This window comes from Felis catus, chromosome B4, assembly GCF_018350175.1.
Source record: "Felis catus isolate Fca126 chromosome B4, F.catus_Fca126_mat1.0, whole genome shotgun sequence".
NCBI lineage: Eukaryota > Metazoa > Chordata > Mammalia > Carnivora > Felidae > Felis > Felis catus.
Window position 1 is genome coordinate 11,934,406 of NC_058374.1, and position 17,836 is coordinate 11,952,241.

Genomic DNA, 17,836 nt, shown 5'->3' on the forward strand with positions numbered 1-17,836 from the left:
TAACAGACATGGGACCGCCGGGTAGGTAGCCTTTCTGAGTCTGGCTTCTTTCTTTTAGCGCAGTGCATTGGAATCATCCATGTTGTTCATGTGTCAGGAGTGTGCGCCTTTTTGTGTCTGAGTATCCTACTGCTTGCTGTATGAGGTCCAACCAGCAGTTTGTGTGAACCATACAGCAGCTGACGGGCTTTTGGGTTGTTTCCAAGCTGGGCAATTATGAATATAGCTGTTATATGCATTTGCCTATAGGTTTTTGTGTAGATCCATGTTTTCGTTTATCTTGGTTAAATACCAGAGAGTGGATTGCTGGGTGATAAGGGTTTTTTTTTTTTTTAATTTTTTAAATGTTTATTTATTTTGAGAGAGAGAGAGACAGCATGCTAGCAGGGGAGGTGCAGAGGAAGAGGGAGATAGAGAATCCCAAGCAGACTGTGCACTGTCAGCACAGAGCCCGATATCGGGCTTGATCTCACAAACTTTGAGATCATGACCTGAGGTGAGATGCTCAACGACTGAGCCATCCAGGCTCCCCCTAGGTGATAAGGTTAAGAATGTTTTTAACTTTATCAGAAACTGCAAAGCTGTTTTCCAAAGTGTCTGTACCATTTCATAGCCCTGTTAGCAGTGTATAATGGTTCTAATTTCTCTGTCTTCTTGGTATTTGCAGGTTAAAAAAAAAATTGTAGCCATAGGAATAGTCATGTAGAGTTAGCTCACTGTAGTTTTAATATACAGTTCCCTAATAACTAACGATTTTGAGCATCTTTTCATGTGCTCATCTGTTATCTGTATGTCTCTGAGGGAGTGTGTGTAAATGTTTTACTCATGTAAAAATTTTTTTTAATTTAAAAATTAAAAATTTTATCATTGAGCGTAAGAGTTCTTTATACCTTTTGAATACAATTCTTTTGTCAGACATTTTATTCTCTAATATTTTCTCTTGGTCTGTGGGTTTTCTTTTCACCCTCTTAAGAGTGTTTTTTGAAGAGCAGAAGTTTTTAATTTTGATGAAGTCTAATATTTCAATTTTTTCGTTCCTGGGATTGTGCTTCTCATGTCATAGTTCACAACTCTTGGACTAAACCAAGGTCACAAAGATTTTCTTCTACAAGTTGTACAGCTGCGTGGCTTACCTCAACGCAGACGACCCATTTTGAATTAATTTTTATTGAGGTAGGAGTTGCACGTTGCCATTCTTCTTTGTGCGGAAAGATTGTCCTGGCAACATGGGTTTCGAAGATTATTCTTTCTGCTTTGCACCTTTGTCAAAGTTGACTGACCATATTCATGTGGGTCTATTGATGGACTAAATATCCTGTGTCGCTGATTTATATGTTAATCCTTTTGCCAGTACCACACTGTCTTGATTATTGTAGTTTTATACTAAATCTTGAAGTCAGGTAGTGTGAGTCCCCCAGCTGTGTGCTTATTTTTCAAAATGTTTTTAGCTGTTACGTTTCCTTTACTTTTCTTTCTTGTTTTAATTTTTTAATGTTTATTTTTATATTTGAGAGAGAGAGAGAGAGAGAGAGAGAGAGAGAGAGAGAGAGAGAGAGAGAGAATGAGTTGGGGAGGGGCAGAGAAAGATGGAGATCGAATCCGAAGCAGGCTCCAGGCTCCGAGTTGTCAGCACAGAGCCTGATGTGGGGCTCAAACCCACAAGCTGCAAAATCATGACCTGAGTTGAAATCGGGCACTCAACTGACTGAGATATCCAGGTGCTCCGTCCTTTACTTTTCTATATGCATTTTAGAATTATTTTGTCAATTTCCACAAAAAAATCCTACTGGTATTTGGATTAAGATTGCATTGAATCTGTAGATTAATTTGGGAAAAACAAACTTCTAAGCAATGTTAATCTTCCAGTCCATGAACATGGTCTATCTCTGCATTTATTTAGATTCTCTTGATTTCTTTCATCAGTGTTTTATATTTTTCAGTATACAGATCCTGTATGTATTTTATTGTCTTTGTGCCTAAGTATTTCATTTTTTTGGCAGTTTGTAAATGGTACTGTTTTTAAAGTTTTTATTGTCAAGTTTTCATTGTTGATATGCAGAAATATAGTTGCTTTGTTACATATTGAACTTGTGTCATGTAATCTTGCTAAATTCGCTTAGTATCCTGATACTTTTTTGTAATAGATTCTCTGGGATTTTCTTTTTCTTTTTTTTCCCCCCCAATGTTTATTTATTTTTGGGACAGAGAGAGACAGAGCATGAGCGGGGGAGGGGCAGAGAGAGAGGGAGACACAGAATCAGAAACAGGCTCCAGGCTCTGAGCCATTAGCTCTCTGGGATTTTCTACATAAACAATCATGTCATCTATAAATGGAGATATATATATTTCTTTCTTTCTTTTCCATCTGTGCCCCTTTCTTTTTTTTTGTCTTGCCTTATTGCACTTGTTTGGGTGTTCAGTATGATGTTTAATGGGAGATAGGAGTGGTGATATCTGACATCCTTGACTTGTTCCTGACCTTATGGGAAAAACATTTAGGCTTCCACCTTAAGTATGATATTAGCTGTAGGGTTTTAATAGATCTTCTTTATCAGATTAAGGGAGTTCTGTTATAAGAACTGAAGTTGTTGTTTTTGATCATGAATGGATATTGAATTTTGCCAAATATTTTTTCTGCATCTGTTGAGATGATCGTGTAGTTTTCCTGCTTTAGTCTGTTAAAACGTGGATTACATTGGTTTTCAAATGTTGAAGCAGCTTTGCATTCTTGGAATATATACCACTTGGTCGTGGTATATTGTACTTATTATATATTGCTAGATTCAAATTGCTGATAGTTTGTTGAGGGTTTTTGTGTGTATGTTTATGAAGATTATTGTTATCATTTTATATTCCCACCAACAGTGTATAACTGGTTTTGATACCAGAGAAATACTTGACTCAAAAAATGAGTTGGGAAGTATTTCCTTTTCTTCATCTTTCTGGAAAGGATTTTGTAGAATTGGTATTATTTCTTCCTTAGATATTTGGTAGAATTCATCAATGAAACTGTCTGGACCCTTAGTTTTAGTTTTTGGAAGCATATTAACTATGAATTCCAATTTTTTAATAGATTTAGGAGTGTGTTTAGGTTATCTGTTTGTTCTTGAGTGATAGCTTTTATTTAAAGGAACTGGTCAATTCCATCCAAGCCAGTCATCAGTAAAATAAGGCCCACAGACCAGCCGTTTATTCTTTTTTTTTCATGTTTATTTATTTATTTTGAGAGATAGAGAAAGCAAGAGGGGAAGGGGCTGAGAGGGATGGAGAGGAAAAATCCCAAGCAGGCTCCATGCTGCCAGAGCAGAGCCCAGTGTGCGACTCAACCTCACAATGAGATCATGACCTGAGCCAATATCAAGAGTTGGATGCTTAACCAAATGAGCCACCCAGGTGCCCCAGCCATTTATTCTTGTAAATAAAGTTCTATTAGAATAGAGCCCATTTACTTACCTAATGTTGTGCACTGTAATAGCAGAGTAGAGTAATTATGACAGAGACCATATGGCCAACAAGCTTTAAATATTTACTGTCTGTCCATTTACAAAAAAATTTGCTCACACCTTGTCTGAGTTGTCAAATACACAGGCTAGGTTGTTTATAGTATTCTTTTATTAGCCCTTTAATGTCTATAAAGTCTGTAGTGTTATCTCTTCAATTCACTCTTGATATTAGTAATTTGTCTTCTCTCTTTTTTTCCCCCTGGCCAGCCTGGCTAGAGATGTATCATTTTATAGATCTTTTTAAAGAACCAGCTTTTGGTTTGATTGATTTTTCTCTGTTGTTTTCTCTTTTCAATTTCATCAATTCCTGCTCTTATCCTTATATGTTCTTTCTTACACTAAGTTTGGGTTTAATTTGTTTTTCTTTTTCTAGTTTCTTGACGTCAAGTATTAGATTATTGACTTGAAAATTTTCTTATTTCTCCTACAATCGTTTAACACTATACATTAGTCTCTAATCTGTATGCCACAAATTTTTGATATGTTGTATATTTTTTTCAGCCAATTCAAGACATTTTCTAATTTGTCTCTTTTGACTCCTGGTTATTTAGAAACATGTTGTTTACTTTCCAAATATTTGGGAATTTTCTAGAGAATCTGATATTGATTTCTGATTGAATTCTATTACAGTCAGATAATATACTTTGTATGATTTCAGTTCTTTAAAAACTTTAAGGTTTGCTTCACGATCCACAACGTAGTGTATTTTGGTGAATATTCCATGTGCTTGAAAAGACTGTGTGTTCTGCTGTGGTGGGTACAGTGCTCTATAGATATCAGTTAGGTCAAAATATTTGATAGTGTTATTCAGCACTTCTGTATCCTTGCTGTCTACTTGTTCTGTTGCTTGCTTAGAGAGGGTTGTTTGTGTACCTATCCTAGTATAATACTGAATTTGTTCTATTTTTTCTTTGTCTTTTTTTTTTTTTTTTGCTTTATATGTTTTGAAGCTCTGTTTTAAGATATACACACAGTTAGGGTCGCCTGGATGGCTCAGTCGATTTAACCATCCGACTTCAGCTCAGGTCATGATCTTGTGGCTTGTGACTTCGAGCCCTGCATTGGGCTCTGTGCTAACAGCTCAGAGCCTGGAGCCTGCTTCAGATTCTGTGTCTCCTCCTCTCTCTGCCCCTCCCATGCTCATGCTCTGTCTCTCAATAATAAATAAATGTTAAAATAAAAAAAAAAAGATATACACACATTTATCTTTATGTAACAATCCTCTTTATTCCTTATTGTCCTTGTTCTGAAGTTTATTTTGTCTGATATTAATAAATAACTTCCTTCATTTCATGTTTCTAGAGTATATCTTTTTCTGTCCCTTTAATTTCACCCTATGTATATCTGTATCTTTACATTTTTAGGTGTTTCTTGTAGGCAGCATATACTTAGGCCCTGTTTTTTTGGTACAGTCTTACCATCTCTGTTTTTTAATTTGTTTGTTTGGATCATTTACATTTAATGTAGTCATTCATATAGTTGGATTTAGGTCTACCATTTTATTATTTGCTTTCTGTTTGTCTTTTCTTCTTTTGATACCTCTCCTTCTTTTGGATTACTTGATCTTTTGAAGAGTCCATTAAAATCTCTCGTTTGGAATTTTGGTCATCTGTCTTTTGTATGTGTGTGTGAGTGTGTGTGTATTTGCTCTGGAGGTTACTATATATATATATATATATATATATATATATATATATGTATATATATGTGTGTGTATATATATATATGTATATATATATATATCCACACACATACCTTTTCATAATCTACTTTGACATAAAATTTTGTTAATTGAATAAAATTTAAAAGCTCTTCAACCAAATAGACTTTTTTTTTTTTTACTGTGTCCTCTTTATAGTACAGTTGTCTCCATACATTAAAAACTCAATTTTTACTGTCAGTAGTCATCCTAATTATAAAGACCTTAAGCAGAGACAAATGATCTATCATATTTACCCAGATCTTTACCATTTCTTTAACTTTCCCTTTATTCTTAAAGTTCTAAGTGTCATTTTAATATTACTTTCCTTCAGCTTGAAGAGCTTAGTTTAGCGTTTATTTTAGGCCACATCTTCGGGTGATGATTTTTCCCTTTTAAACTTTACTGATAATGTCTTTATCTCACCTTTATTCCTAAATGGTATTTTCTTGGAAATTGACTTTTGCTGTATATGGAATTTTAAAATCTTTAAAAAATTTTCCATTGTCTTCCAGCATCTATCATTTATTTCTTTAAAAAAATTTTTTTTAATGTTTTATTTATTTTTGAGACAGAGAGAGACAGAGCATGAACAGGGGAGGGTCAGCGATAGGGAGACACAGAATCTGAAACAGGCTCCAGGCTCTGAGCTGTCAGCACAGAGCCCGACGCGGGGCTCAAACTCACGGACCGCGAGATCATGACCTGAGCCGAAGTTGGCCGCTTAACCGACTGAGCCACCCAGGCGCTCCCATTTATTTCTTTTTAAATGCTAATTCTATTTATTTGGTTTTTTATATTTTAGTTAATATATAGTACAATGTTGGTTTAAGAAGTAGAATTCAGTGATTCATCACTCACATGCAACAGCCAGTGCTCATCATAAATGCCCTCCTTAATACTCATCACTTATGTAGCCCATCCCTCATCCACCTCTCTCCATCAACCCTCAGTTTGTTCTCTGTCATTTTAGAGTCTCTTGTGGTTTTTTTTGTTTATTTGCTTGTTTTGTCTCTCCCCTCCTTCCCATATTTTTATCTATTGTGTTTCTTAAATTCCACATATGAGTGAAATTGAATATGTGTCTTTCTCTGACTAACTGATTTCACTTAGCATAATACATTTTAGCTCTATCCATGTCATTGCAAATAACAAGATTTCATTTTTTGATGGCCGAGTAATATTTCATTGTATGTATGTGTGTATATATATATATATATATATATATATATATATATATATGTATATATACCACATCTTTATCCATTTATCAGTTGGACATTTGTAGTTTGGCTTTTGTTGATAATGCTGCTATACACATTGGAGTGATTTACCCCTTTGAATCTGTGGTTTTGTTTCCTTTGGGTAAATACATACTCATGCAATTGCTGGGTCATAGGGTAGTTCTATTTTTAGTTTTTTGAGAACCTCCATACTGTTCTCCAGGGTGGCTGCACTAGTTTGCATTCCCACCAGCAGTGCAAGAGGGTTCCTCTTTCTCTGCATCCTCTCTGACACCTGTTGTTTCTTGTGTTGTTAACTGTAGCCATTCTGACAGGTGTGAAGTGATATCTCATTGTGGTTTTGGTTTGCATTTCCCTGATGATGAGTGACATTGAGCATCTTTTCATGTGTCTCTTAGCCATCTGCATGTCTTCTTTGGGAAAAGTGTCTATTCATGTCTTCTGTCCATTTCTTAACTGGGTTTGTTTTTTGGGTGTTGAGTTTGGTAAGTTCTTTATAGATTTTGGATACTAACCCTTTATCAGATGTGTCATTTGCAGCTATCTTCTCCCATTCTGTAGGCTGCCTTTTAGTTTTGTTGATTGTTTCACTGTGCAGAAGCTTTTCATCTTCATGAAGTCCCAATAATTCATGTTTGCTTTTCTTTCCCTTGCCTTCGGTGACGTGTCTAGTAAGAAGTTGCTCCTGCTGAAGTCAAAGAGGTTGCTGCCTGTGTTCTGCCCTAGGAGTTTAATGGTTTCCTGTCTCACATTTGAGTTTATTCAAACTCAAATGTGTATGGTATGAGAATGTGGTCCAGTTTCATTCTTCTGCATGTTGCTGTCCAATTTTACCAACACCATTTGTTGAAGATATTCTTCCAAAAGATAGAAATGGAAGGAATACTTCCAGACTCCTTCTATGAAGCCCATTACCTTGATCCTGTAACCAGACAAAGATCCCACTAAAAAGGAGAATTAGCTTCCAGCATTTCTGAAGAGGTTGCTGATTTCTCTATATGTGATGTGCTGATTTTCTTTGGCTGCTTTCAAGATTTTTTCTTTACCTTTGGTTTTCAGCAATTTGATCATTGAGTGTGTATTCTTTTCTTTGAATTTATTTTATTTAGGGTTTGATAAACTTTCTGAATCTGTAAATTTATGCCTTTTTATGATATTTAATACATTTTTAGCATTCTTTCTTCAAACATTTTTTTTTCCTGCACCAATTGCTTTTTTCTCTCATTCTGGGACTGTAGTAACAAGAATATTCGACCTTTTGGTATTGTTTCACAAGTCCCTATGACTCTGATCATTTTTTTTTTCAATTTGTTTTTCTCTACCCTTATGATTCAATAATTTTGATTGCTGTATTTTCAAGTTTCTGGACCCTTCCCTGAACCTGTTATTTCATGCATCTAGTGAATTGTCAAAAGAATTCAATTATTGTATTGTTCAAGTCTAAAATTTCCATCCATTTTTTTCTGTATTTTTAATTTTCCTCTGAAAACTTTTGTCTGTCCATTAATTTCAGCAGTATTCATACTTACTCCTAGAGCGTGGGTATAGTACATGCTTTAAAGCTTTTGTCTAATAATTCTAATATCTGGATCATCTTGGGGTTGGCATCTATTGATTGTATTTGTCCATTTTTGGGGGGGGCATGTTGAATAATTTTAGATTGTATCCTAGGTATTTTGAATATTATGTTGTGAGACTCTGGCTTCTATTAAAATCTGCTGGAGAATGATGGTTTTGTTGCTGTTGTTTGTTTCCTAACTTCTCATCCCCTCCCCTCCCCTTTCCTCTCCTCTCCTCTCATTTCTCCTTCTCTTCCTTTCCTTTTGAGACCCAACCAGGTTAGGTTCAGATGACAAGTCTGTCTCATTTCTCATGGGTGGTGGTAACAAGGTCCATTCAGTTTTCATAGCCTTTGCTATGTTGTTTATATGTGCTGACCTGGAGTTAGTTTGGGATTTATGTGGTTCTTTATATTGTAATTTACTTCTTGCTTCTTGGGGTCTATTTCACACATGCATATCTCATGAGTAGTCTGGAACTTGTTTGATGCATACACATTTTTTCAAGATTTCCTTCCCCAACTCTCCCCTCTCTGGAATTTTCTTCACAGTCTCTCTCAGGGGCCCATTTCCCCTGTTCTTCTTGTCAAACAGGTGGACATATTTCAGAGTTTTATCCTCACACCACAAATACTTTTGTTCAGCTCTGTGGACTGGGAACACCCAGAAGGCAAAGCAGCGAGAGGAGAAAGAGAACAAAAATAATCAGCATCTCTTTTCACTCTTCAGACCACAGGATCCCCTTTTTCGAGTCCTTTTGGCCAGAGAGATGGGTTACCTCTTGGTGTCCTAGGTTCTCACATTGCCCAGCCTCAGTGCTGCCCCCTGACTGGGGCTGGCCTTACATTGGGGCAGAGGAAAAAAAGGAAAAAAATACCAGGGATGTCCTATCACACGCTTTGGTTTCCCAGGGCTCATTTTCCCTGTTTTCTGGGCAGAAAGGGGAGATTTTTCTCAGAGGTTTTGTTATCTTCTCCCACTGTACAGTTTTTGATTTGACTCCTCTTTGGATCAAAGCCAAGAATTCAAAGAGGAAAACTTAATCCAGGAAATTTAGCCATGTATATTTCTTCAAGTTTCAACTTCCTCTGTCAATCTGTCTGGTATTGTTTGCTTTTCAGAGTCGTCAGGAAGTTGGGTTTTGTATTCTGTACAGACGCTTCACTTATAATCAGTGGGAGAGAGAGGCTTTGTGGATTTACTCCATGTTGACCAGTCCCACAAGCCTTACATCCTCCTCTTTAGAAAGAAGCTGTAGCATACTGTTTGGTATACCATTTAGCATACTGTTTAGCACTTGTTTCTTTTTCTTTTACTTAAGACTGTATCTTGGAGATTACAATAATGCTATTAATAGTGACAATAAAACAGCAGTTCTTGAATACTTTAAGTTCTAGGCACCGTTCTGAGCACTATACGTATATTAACTCATTAAATCCTTGCAGCAACCCTTTAGATAGCTAGATAGTATTATTACCATTTTACAGATGATGATACCTCATGAGAGAAATTAAGAAACTTGCCCAGTGTCACATAGCTAGTCAGTAGAGGAACTACCTAGGTTGTCTGGTTCAAATGTCCATATATATAATGAAAAATTATATAATAATAATGACAATGCTAATAATATCCAACACTTAACTATCCCATGCTAGCTAGAAAACTGGTGTAGAGATAGATGTACAAATCATCTTCAGAATGAAGTGTTTTTGTGAGCACATCACATTTATTCTCAGGTAGCAAGTATATCCATTCTGCCTGTAGGAAATTTGAGAAAAGTCAGGTGACTGGCCGGAGAAGTGGTTGTAGGATTCTCTAGTATAGACAAGAGGTCTCTGCAGTGACTCTTGCTGTCCCCTGTGGATGGTACAGGACATTTCTAGCCAGTGTACTTTGGAATAATAGGATCATAGGTGGTTAGAGCTGGAAGAGACTCACAAGGTCTAGGTCCACCTCCAAGTTTGATAAATCACATATCACGATGTGTCAGAAAGCATCTCATACAAGGTAAAGAGGTATGTGACCGTTAGTTGCTGTAGATAAGGAAACAGTTCTCGAGAGCTAGAGTGATGAGGTCCTCATCTTCATCACCATCATCGGAGCTACATCTGTAGAACATGAAGGTCCCAGGCACTCTGTAGGAGACCTATCTGATGTTTAAAATAACCTTGCAAAATAGCTGTTATAATCCCCATGTCTTTTGCATAAGGAAACGGATGCTCAGAGATGATTGGTAACTTGCCCAACCGCAGTGACCCATTCACAGCTTCTTTACTGAGTACCCTGTACATATGCTAATTATGCATGTAATTACCATGTAACATTTTGTCCCAATCGAGATACTTTTCTGAGTGAAGGGCGGTGGGTACTGACTGGTAGTTACTGTACTGGGACTGTCCTTGGCAAACGGAGATGATGGGTCACCTTGGCTATGTGCCTTGACTTCCAGATTGCACACTTTATATTTGCCTTAGTGTATCTGATTTAGATGATAGAGCATGTTCTAAAGGCCCAGTGTTCATGAGTATTTATTTTAATGGATCTGTTGGTCTGGTAGAGATGCACCACACAGAACTAGGTATACCTTAATGGGGTGGACAAAGGTCAATTACAAATTTTGCTCATTGTTGCTGAGCGAGAAAGGACATCCTTTTAGCAAATACAATTTTAAAATATGAGTGTTGTGCAAAGTCATGAAGAAAGCCCTTAAACCAATATCTATTTTATAGATTTTCCTCTAGGGCTGAGTACTCATGAACCTTTTGGGATGAGCATGGTTAAATATGGACAAGAATAGATGTGTTTTCCCCTCTGTTGCACTGAGATGACGGAAGATCTGTTGTCATGTACTTCACGGAGGTAAGGCTTTAGAAAGGGGAACAAGTTCAATGTGGATTTTCTCTTACATACTCATGAAAAAGATATCTAGCCAACTGGTCATGATTTGTCAAGCTGGGTGATGTATCTTAATATACATAAGCACATAACGCTGATCGCAATTCCAAGAAAGGGAATGGTATCCCTAGTTTATAAATGGCATTGGCTGTAGTTGTCACGTGCATTCTGCCACGAACTGTTTTTGCGTATTACTTTTGTGGACCCCTTCTGTCCTTTCTGCATTACCATTCCAAGCTTCCTTACTTCTCTTCCAGTGTTAGTCTGGAGGCCAATGGGATCAGAAGTCTAATTGTCCGGGATAAGACAATTAGAGCACAGGCTTTAAAGGACCCTAACTGTGAGGCTTCCCCCGTGGCAAATAAAATGTGTGGAAGCGACATGATGTTCACATTAACATCAGCATTCTTGTTTGGACATTAGTGGGGAGACCATCACAATCTGATGATAAACTCCTGGTACCTGCATGTACCATCATGTAGTATGTGTTAGGGACCCGTTAAGGCAAAAAGCAGGGCTCCCCCCAGCAACCTGTCCAGGGTGCCTTCATTCTCTTTTCTGTCTTGTGCTGAAATGAGATAATGGCTGCGGGGGACGTATGGAAATGACCAACATCAGAAGGATCCTGTGCCCTGGCCCTTCCTCATCTGTATGCATCACATTTGCTTAAACATATTGTCTGCAGGCAAAGTCCAATTATTTGGAACCAAGTTCCTAATGATAAACATAATGACTACAGTGTCTGTCATTGTGCACTCCATGGAGCAGGGGAGACTACAGGGAATTATCAGAATTGAAAAAAACAAAATAAAACGCGTCTTGCACAGAATAGCATGGTTGGGGGGGGGCACGCGTTCAAGATTCATCTTCCATGTTGAAATGATAAATTAGAGAATGCAGAGTAATTATAAATGAGAATCAAACCTTGAAATTGCTGTCACCTGACACTGTGTTCCCTTTCTTTGTTTCCTAGCAATAATATTCTCATAATGTCCAAGCTAGCTCTGTCACAAACTAAAAAATGACTTTTGCTGTTTTCCCCATGGGGAGGTTGATGTGGCAAATAACTGTTAAACGATGAGTATGGGTATCATTACAGAGGCCAGGGGATTGCTAATAAAGGCAAGAGAGATTTTCTGTCTCTGGTTACAGAGATTTATAATCCAGGAATCTGAGAACTCTCTCTCAGTTCAATTCCAACAGGGACCTAATCCAGCTCTTCCCAATAAAGGATATTCCAGACACTCCTCAGTGGAGACCTTTGGCCACACTAGCTGACCACTTGACAGTGCTCCCCCTAGGAAGATTATTGAGCAATTAAATCATTCCTAGAATGGAAAAAAAAATCTTCATGTTTCCCATTCCTAATCGGGTTTCCTTTTCTTAATTCAATAGAGCACCTTGCCCGTTTTCTTTTTTTTTTTTTTTAAAAATACGTGTTGTTTTCATCCATCCATCCATCCATCCACTCAACAACTGAAGATTGATCACTCGGCCCAAAGCGTCATGTTTAATTCTCCTCATTTTATTTTCATGAGTGACCTGTCTGAATGCAACACTGCTCGGAACCGTCTCCCTGTTGCGTTGTTTGTCTGGTTGTGAGATCATCTGAATGGAAGGAAGTGTCTCATGCACCACACCACATGCCATCTCCTGGTCATCATCTCATACTGGCATGCAATACTCCTTCATAGACTGATTAGTCATGAATTTATCTTTTTAAAGCCTGATTTTCATGCCATAAATTTCCAATTATGTTTACTATATGGCCACTGTGTACTTTTTTTATGCTCTGCTTTCTGGATACAGTTTTCCATTGCTTATTCAGTCTGCATTGCCATTATTTTAATGGCTCTGTATCATCACCATGATCCGCCTTTCCTGCCCCAACTCTTCAGTGTGACACAGAACCTCCACTCTAACTGGGTAGTTCCTACGGCCATTTTATTAGTAAGGAAGTGAATTTAGAGTTCCTATTAACATGGTGTGAACAGGTTATGCATTTATTATTTTCAGGTAAAAGAATTTTTAAAATAGGGAATCCAGGGCTAATACGGTGGCTCTATGAAGACACAGGGAGCCTAGGTTCTTTCTGTTTTTCTATTCCATTGCCACAAGCAAGGAACTTCTATCCTCAAGGTCACAGGCTGACCACTCGAGATTTAGCCATCATCTCCTTATTCTAGAAGGAAAGAAACAGTAAGGGACCAAGGAATATGCCTCACAGCCAAATCAGTTCTCCTTTAAAAGAGTTGCTACATAAGCCCCGCATGATGACTTTGGCTTCAATCTCACTGGCCACCTCTAGCTGACAGGGAAGTTCAGAAATGTAACTTTGCAGTTTGGTGTATGAGAATAATGTTAGCTGTTGTAACAAATAAGCCCCCAAATGTACTGGCTTCACACAATAGGCCTTTATTTTTTTCTCATAAAAATACAGCACAGATGTCCCTCCTTGCCAGTAGGCCTCTCCCATGGGGACTGAGAGCACCAGGCTCTGTGTATCTATGGCAACACCCTCTTCTAGGACCTGCGTCCTTGAACTGAGTGGACATATGGTGAGCAAGAATGGAGAGTCTTGTGTGGGAGGTGTTTCTGGGCCAACCGGGAAGGGCCCACATCATCCACGTATGCTCCATTGGCCAGAGCTCAGTCACACGGCCACATGTACCTGAAAGGTGATAGCTAGCAGTTAGCTCTGTGCCTGCAATGAGGGGGTAATGGGTTTGGGAGTAGCCAACCACTGGCTGTTGGGATTCTGTTACTGGGAAAGACGTTCGAATGTACTGAGACGTGGAATGAGTCTTAGCTGCAGCTTCCGCTCATTTTTCCCACGGACACTCTTCCTGTTCTGGTTCTCCCGGGTTGGGCCTCCTCCTTCCTGGGTCTGTGTGGTGATGCTAGTCTTTACCGTGTTCCCCACTCTCCAGCTTCTTGTCCATGCTGCCACATTTCGCTCTAGATTCCACAGTGACTTGTTTCTATTTGTCCAATGTTTCTTGGGTCTTGGTTTTTGTTCTCTAACCGTGTGAAAGCGGGGACTTTATTCTCTTCTTCTGTCATCATTAGTGGGTCACTGTGCCCTACTAATATGATGTGTACATCTCATGAGAATGGCCAAGAAGTCCTCGATGAAATCAGCTCAAAGAAATAACGAGGCCAGGAGTTAAATAGTTAAAGTTGACACTATTTGGCCAACATGTGGAGGCCACTGGAAGGGGCACCAGGCTTCTGTGGTTGCATGCTAACCCTGTTGGTCATGTGCTCTGAACCTAGACGGGGCCTTCTCTTTACTAGATCAAAGTTTACTCTAGAAAATTTCTGCTCCTAAAAGGGTACTCATATGCCCTTGCTTTGCAAAAGTCCAGTGCTCAGTTTTGGCCAGGCACGTTTTGTTCTTTTTTCTATATTCTTATGATGTTCTGTGAACATTTTCATTGTAGGCCCTATCACCTCATCAAAATAATTAGTATTTCCTGATCACCCTAAGGAGTGAGTGTACAATTTCCATCTTTCCATTTAACCCTTACAACAGCCCCATGAGGTATGTGGTCTTACTTCGCCCCATTGTACTGAGGAGGAGACAGGCTCATTGAGGTTCAGCGAATGTGCCTCACGAATGAACATTAGGTCTGTGAGTTACTGTGCTGTGTTGCCATGCATAAACTGGGCCTGTCCCAAGGAAACTGGGCCCCAGGGCCTCCCTCCTTGCATGCCCCCAGCTCTGCAGTTTTGTGAAGGCACCGATGGCTATTCTGCCTCAGGTTAAAGTTTTTAAAAAAATCATGAAATACTCATATTTCCCACAAAGTACAGAAAAATAAATGAACAGATTACTGGGTAACCCCCACCCAGATTAAGCAAATGTTGATAAACATTTTGCCTTATTTGCTTCTGATTTCTCCCTCAAAAATGTCTTGGGCACAGGATCCGGTTATGGAGACACACCCCATTCCCTTTCTTCCCAGGGTCAACCTGTTCCTGAAGCTGCTATCCATTTTCATTATGTGTCTTCAGACTTTTTAAAAACATTTTTAAGGTTTATTTATTTCTGAGAGACAGAGAGAGAGTGCGCGAGGGAGGGGCAAAGAGAGAGGGAGACACAGAATCTGAAGCAGGCTCCAGGCTCTGAGCTGTCAGCCCAGAGCCCAATGCGTGGCTTGAACTCACAAACTGCGAGATCATGACCTGAACCAAAGTTGGATGCTTAACCAACTGAGCCAACTGAGCCACCCAGGCACCCTGAGACTTTTTCTCCATATGTCCATACTTTATGTTCCAGCAGTTGTAGGGCCTTATGATTATCGGTGTATATGTGTGTGCGTCTTGTAGAGGACCTAAATGGAATCTATACTGTCAGTATCTCTTAGTAACCTGCTTCTTCTCACCTGTTGTTATGTTAATACACGTAGATTTCATCATTTAATTTAACTGCTAGAGTATTCCACTGGATGACTGTAGCATAGCTTACTTTAGTCATTTGGGATATTTACATCCCTGTAGATTAATTGGGATATTGCACCCCTTTAGGTAAATACACGTAGCTCTAATTCTTCATTAGACGTATAATATTCCATGGCATGGATGCACTATTCCCCCATTACTGAGCATTCACAGTACTTTCGTTATTTTCCACTACTTACAGTGCTGCAGTAAGCATTTTTACACATACATCCTTATGTAATGTTTTTATTTCTATAGGGTAGGTTTCTTAAGATGAAAGTTAACAGGTACAGCCGGGTTAGTTTCCAAGAATGTTTTGGCAATTGACAGGCAGCCCATAAAGTGACCTTTTTCCAGCCTGATGGGAAGGAAGCTGTCCTGTTGAGGTTTTATTTCTCATTTCCTGGGCTACTAGTAAGGTCGGGCAGCAGTTAATATGTTCATTGGCCATTCTGTGAACTGCGTGGTTGTATCCTTGCCCACACTGAATTGCAAGACCAGAGCATCTCAACTGGGCATGGTTTCTGTGATCAGTGCTCCCTAGAGGGGGGGGGGGCAGCCTCTGTGACAGCCCTTGGTGTCACTGGGATGTTAAGTTTTTGTCCTACAGGTTGCAATTATTCCTTCACCCCGGCCCTAGCCTGTTACTCTTTTTACTTTGCTTGTGCTAACTTTTACTATGCCTTGATTTCTTAATTGTAAGACTTGACCATGTTTTCTCTTTTCCAACATGATTTTTGGGTTTTGTGTCTTGCTCATGGACATTAACTGATGCATACCTTTTAATTCTTTTCTCCTAACATGTTTCCAACATTTTTACTGTAGCTTTTACTTAGAAATTTAAGCAGCATCTTTAGAGAACCCAGATTTTCTAGGTATGTTATTACAGCATGGCGAAGGATTTACCATTTACTAAATATCACTGACTACATATTATTTGCCTGAGTATCCAATGCTCTGCTGAGGAACAAGGATGTGACATATATTCTCATCTTTTCCATTTAACGTTTATTTTTTGAGACAGAGACAGAGCATGAGTGGGGGAGGGGCAGAGAGACAGGAGACACAGAATTCAAAGCAGGCTCCAGGCTCCAGGCTCCAAGCTCCAAGCTCCAAACTGTCAGCACAGAGCCGATATGGGGCTTAAACTCATGAACTGTGAGATCATGACCTCAGCTGAAGTCAGATGCTTAACCAACTGAGCCACGCAGGCACCCCTTATCTTTTCCATTTAAAAATTTATACTTAGATCTTTTCTGTTCAAGTACCGTGAAGCTCACAGAGTGAGACAGAGGGATGGCCAGCTGGTAGCCGTGCACACTTGGGAGACCTGGGCTGGTACATTTGTTTAAAAACCAAGTAAAGAAACAAAGTCATTGTAATTGTCCCTAGTGTTTACCCTGAGGAAAGATGCCAGGACTGGAGCATCCTGGAGACCGACAGAGGATCTCTTTAGCTCCTGCCATTTATGAGGGTTGAGACATAGTGATTTTTTTTTTTTTCCTTAGAGAAGAAAGGCAGGCAGCAGTGAGTAGAGAAAGGGGTTCATTTTGCTGCTGCTGGTGAGGTAGATCTGATCTAATGGTGAAAACAATTGGTGTTCCAGTTTCTATTTTTAAGCATACTTTTCAGAAGCATCAAAGTATTTGGCAAAAGAAAAAAAAAGTTAAATCGTTTTAGTGTTCTATCTGTGAGCGTGTGTGGTTTGGATATATTTCCATAGCCTCCTTTGTGGACGGGCATGTGAAATGGCTTTAGCCGTTATGAGGATGAAGTGCCCGTTCCAGAAAGGTACAGACCAGTTGTTAGGCATCCAGCAGATTAGCGATTCCATGCAGAGTAGCGTTATTATTCTCCACGCGGCCAACACAGTCCAGAAGACACACACCAGGAGCGCAGGTGGCCAAGCCCCTGGGGTGTGAGCCTGTGACCACAGGGGGTCAGAGGGCGGGCCTGGCGTGTACCTTAGCGGCCCCCACCTGAAGCAGAAGGTGGGGCACCGTCTCCACCTTGCACGTGGCCAAACTGAGGCAAAACCAGGGTGAGTTTAAGCAGCTGTGTGACATCACTCAGCCTAGAAGGAAGGGCCTTCTCGCCGTCTCGAGGAACTTTGACTAAATCATGATCAATTCTGCTTTTTTATTAGGGAGCATGAGAATATTGTTAAGTTAGCTAGAATGATAGCATCTGTGAAGCCAGTGCCCGCTTTGAGCCTTTGTGCTTTTTTTTAAAGCTCTCACACGGAAGTAAGATGTGTCGCACCATCAGTGGAATGGAGATCTTTCAGGAACAGTACCCCAGACCCCACCGAACCCTTGCCGTGAACCACGGGTGCTAACTCTCTTTGTGGATCTCATGATCCTGCCTCGTCCCTCCTTCACACAGCTGTGGGCCCTTCATGTATAGTCTTCTAGATCTGTCCGTGATCTCTTCCCTGTGCCGCTCAGTCCTCAGCAAAGTGCCTACCCCGGCCACCTCCTCCATCAATGCACA

General features: G+C 39.5%; 1 protein-coding gene across 5 annotated transcripts in view; it reads left to right on the plus strand.

The window, feature by feature from the left end:
- The window catches only part of CAMK1D (calcium/calmodulin dependent protein kinase ID), a 509,211-nt gene that overhangs the window by 201,123 nt on the left and 290,252 nt on the right, over positions 1 to 17,836 (plus strand). The window contains exon 1 of one of the 5 annotated variants that reach the window (XM_045060867.1): positions 10,815 to 10,864. The exons of the other annotated variants lie outside the window; for them this stretch is intronic. Within the exon in view, the coding sequence (XP_044916802.1) occupies positions 10,830 to 10,864 (35 nt within the window). The 5' untranslated portion in view covers positions 10,815 to 10,829. Of the gene's footprint in view, positions 1 to 10,814; positions 10,865 to 17,836 lie in introns of those variants that run through there. 5 annotated transcript variants of the gene reach the window in all.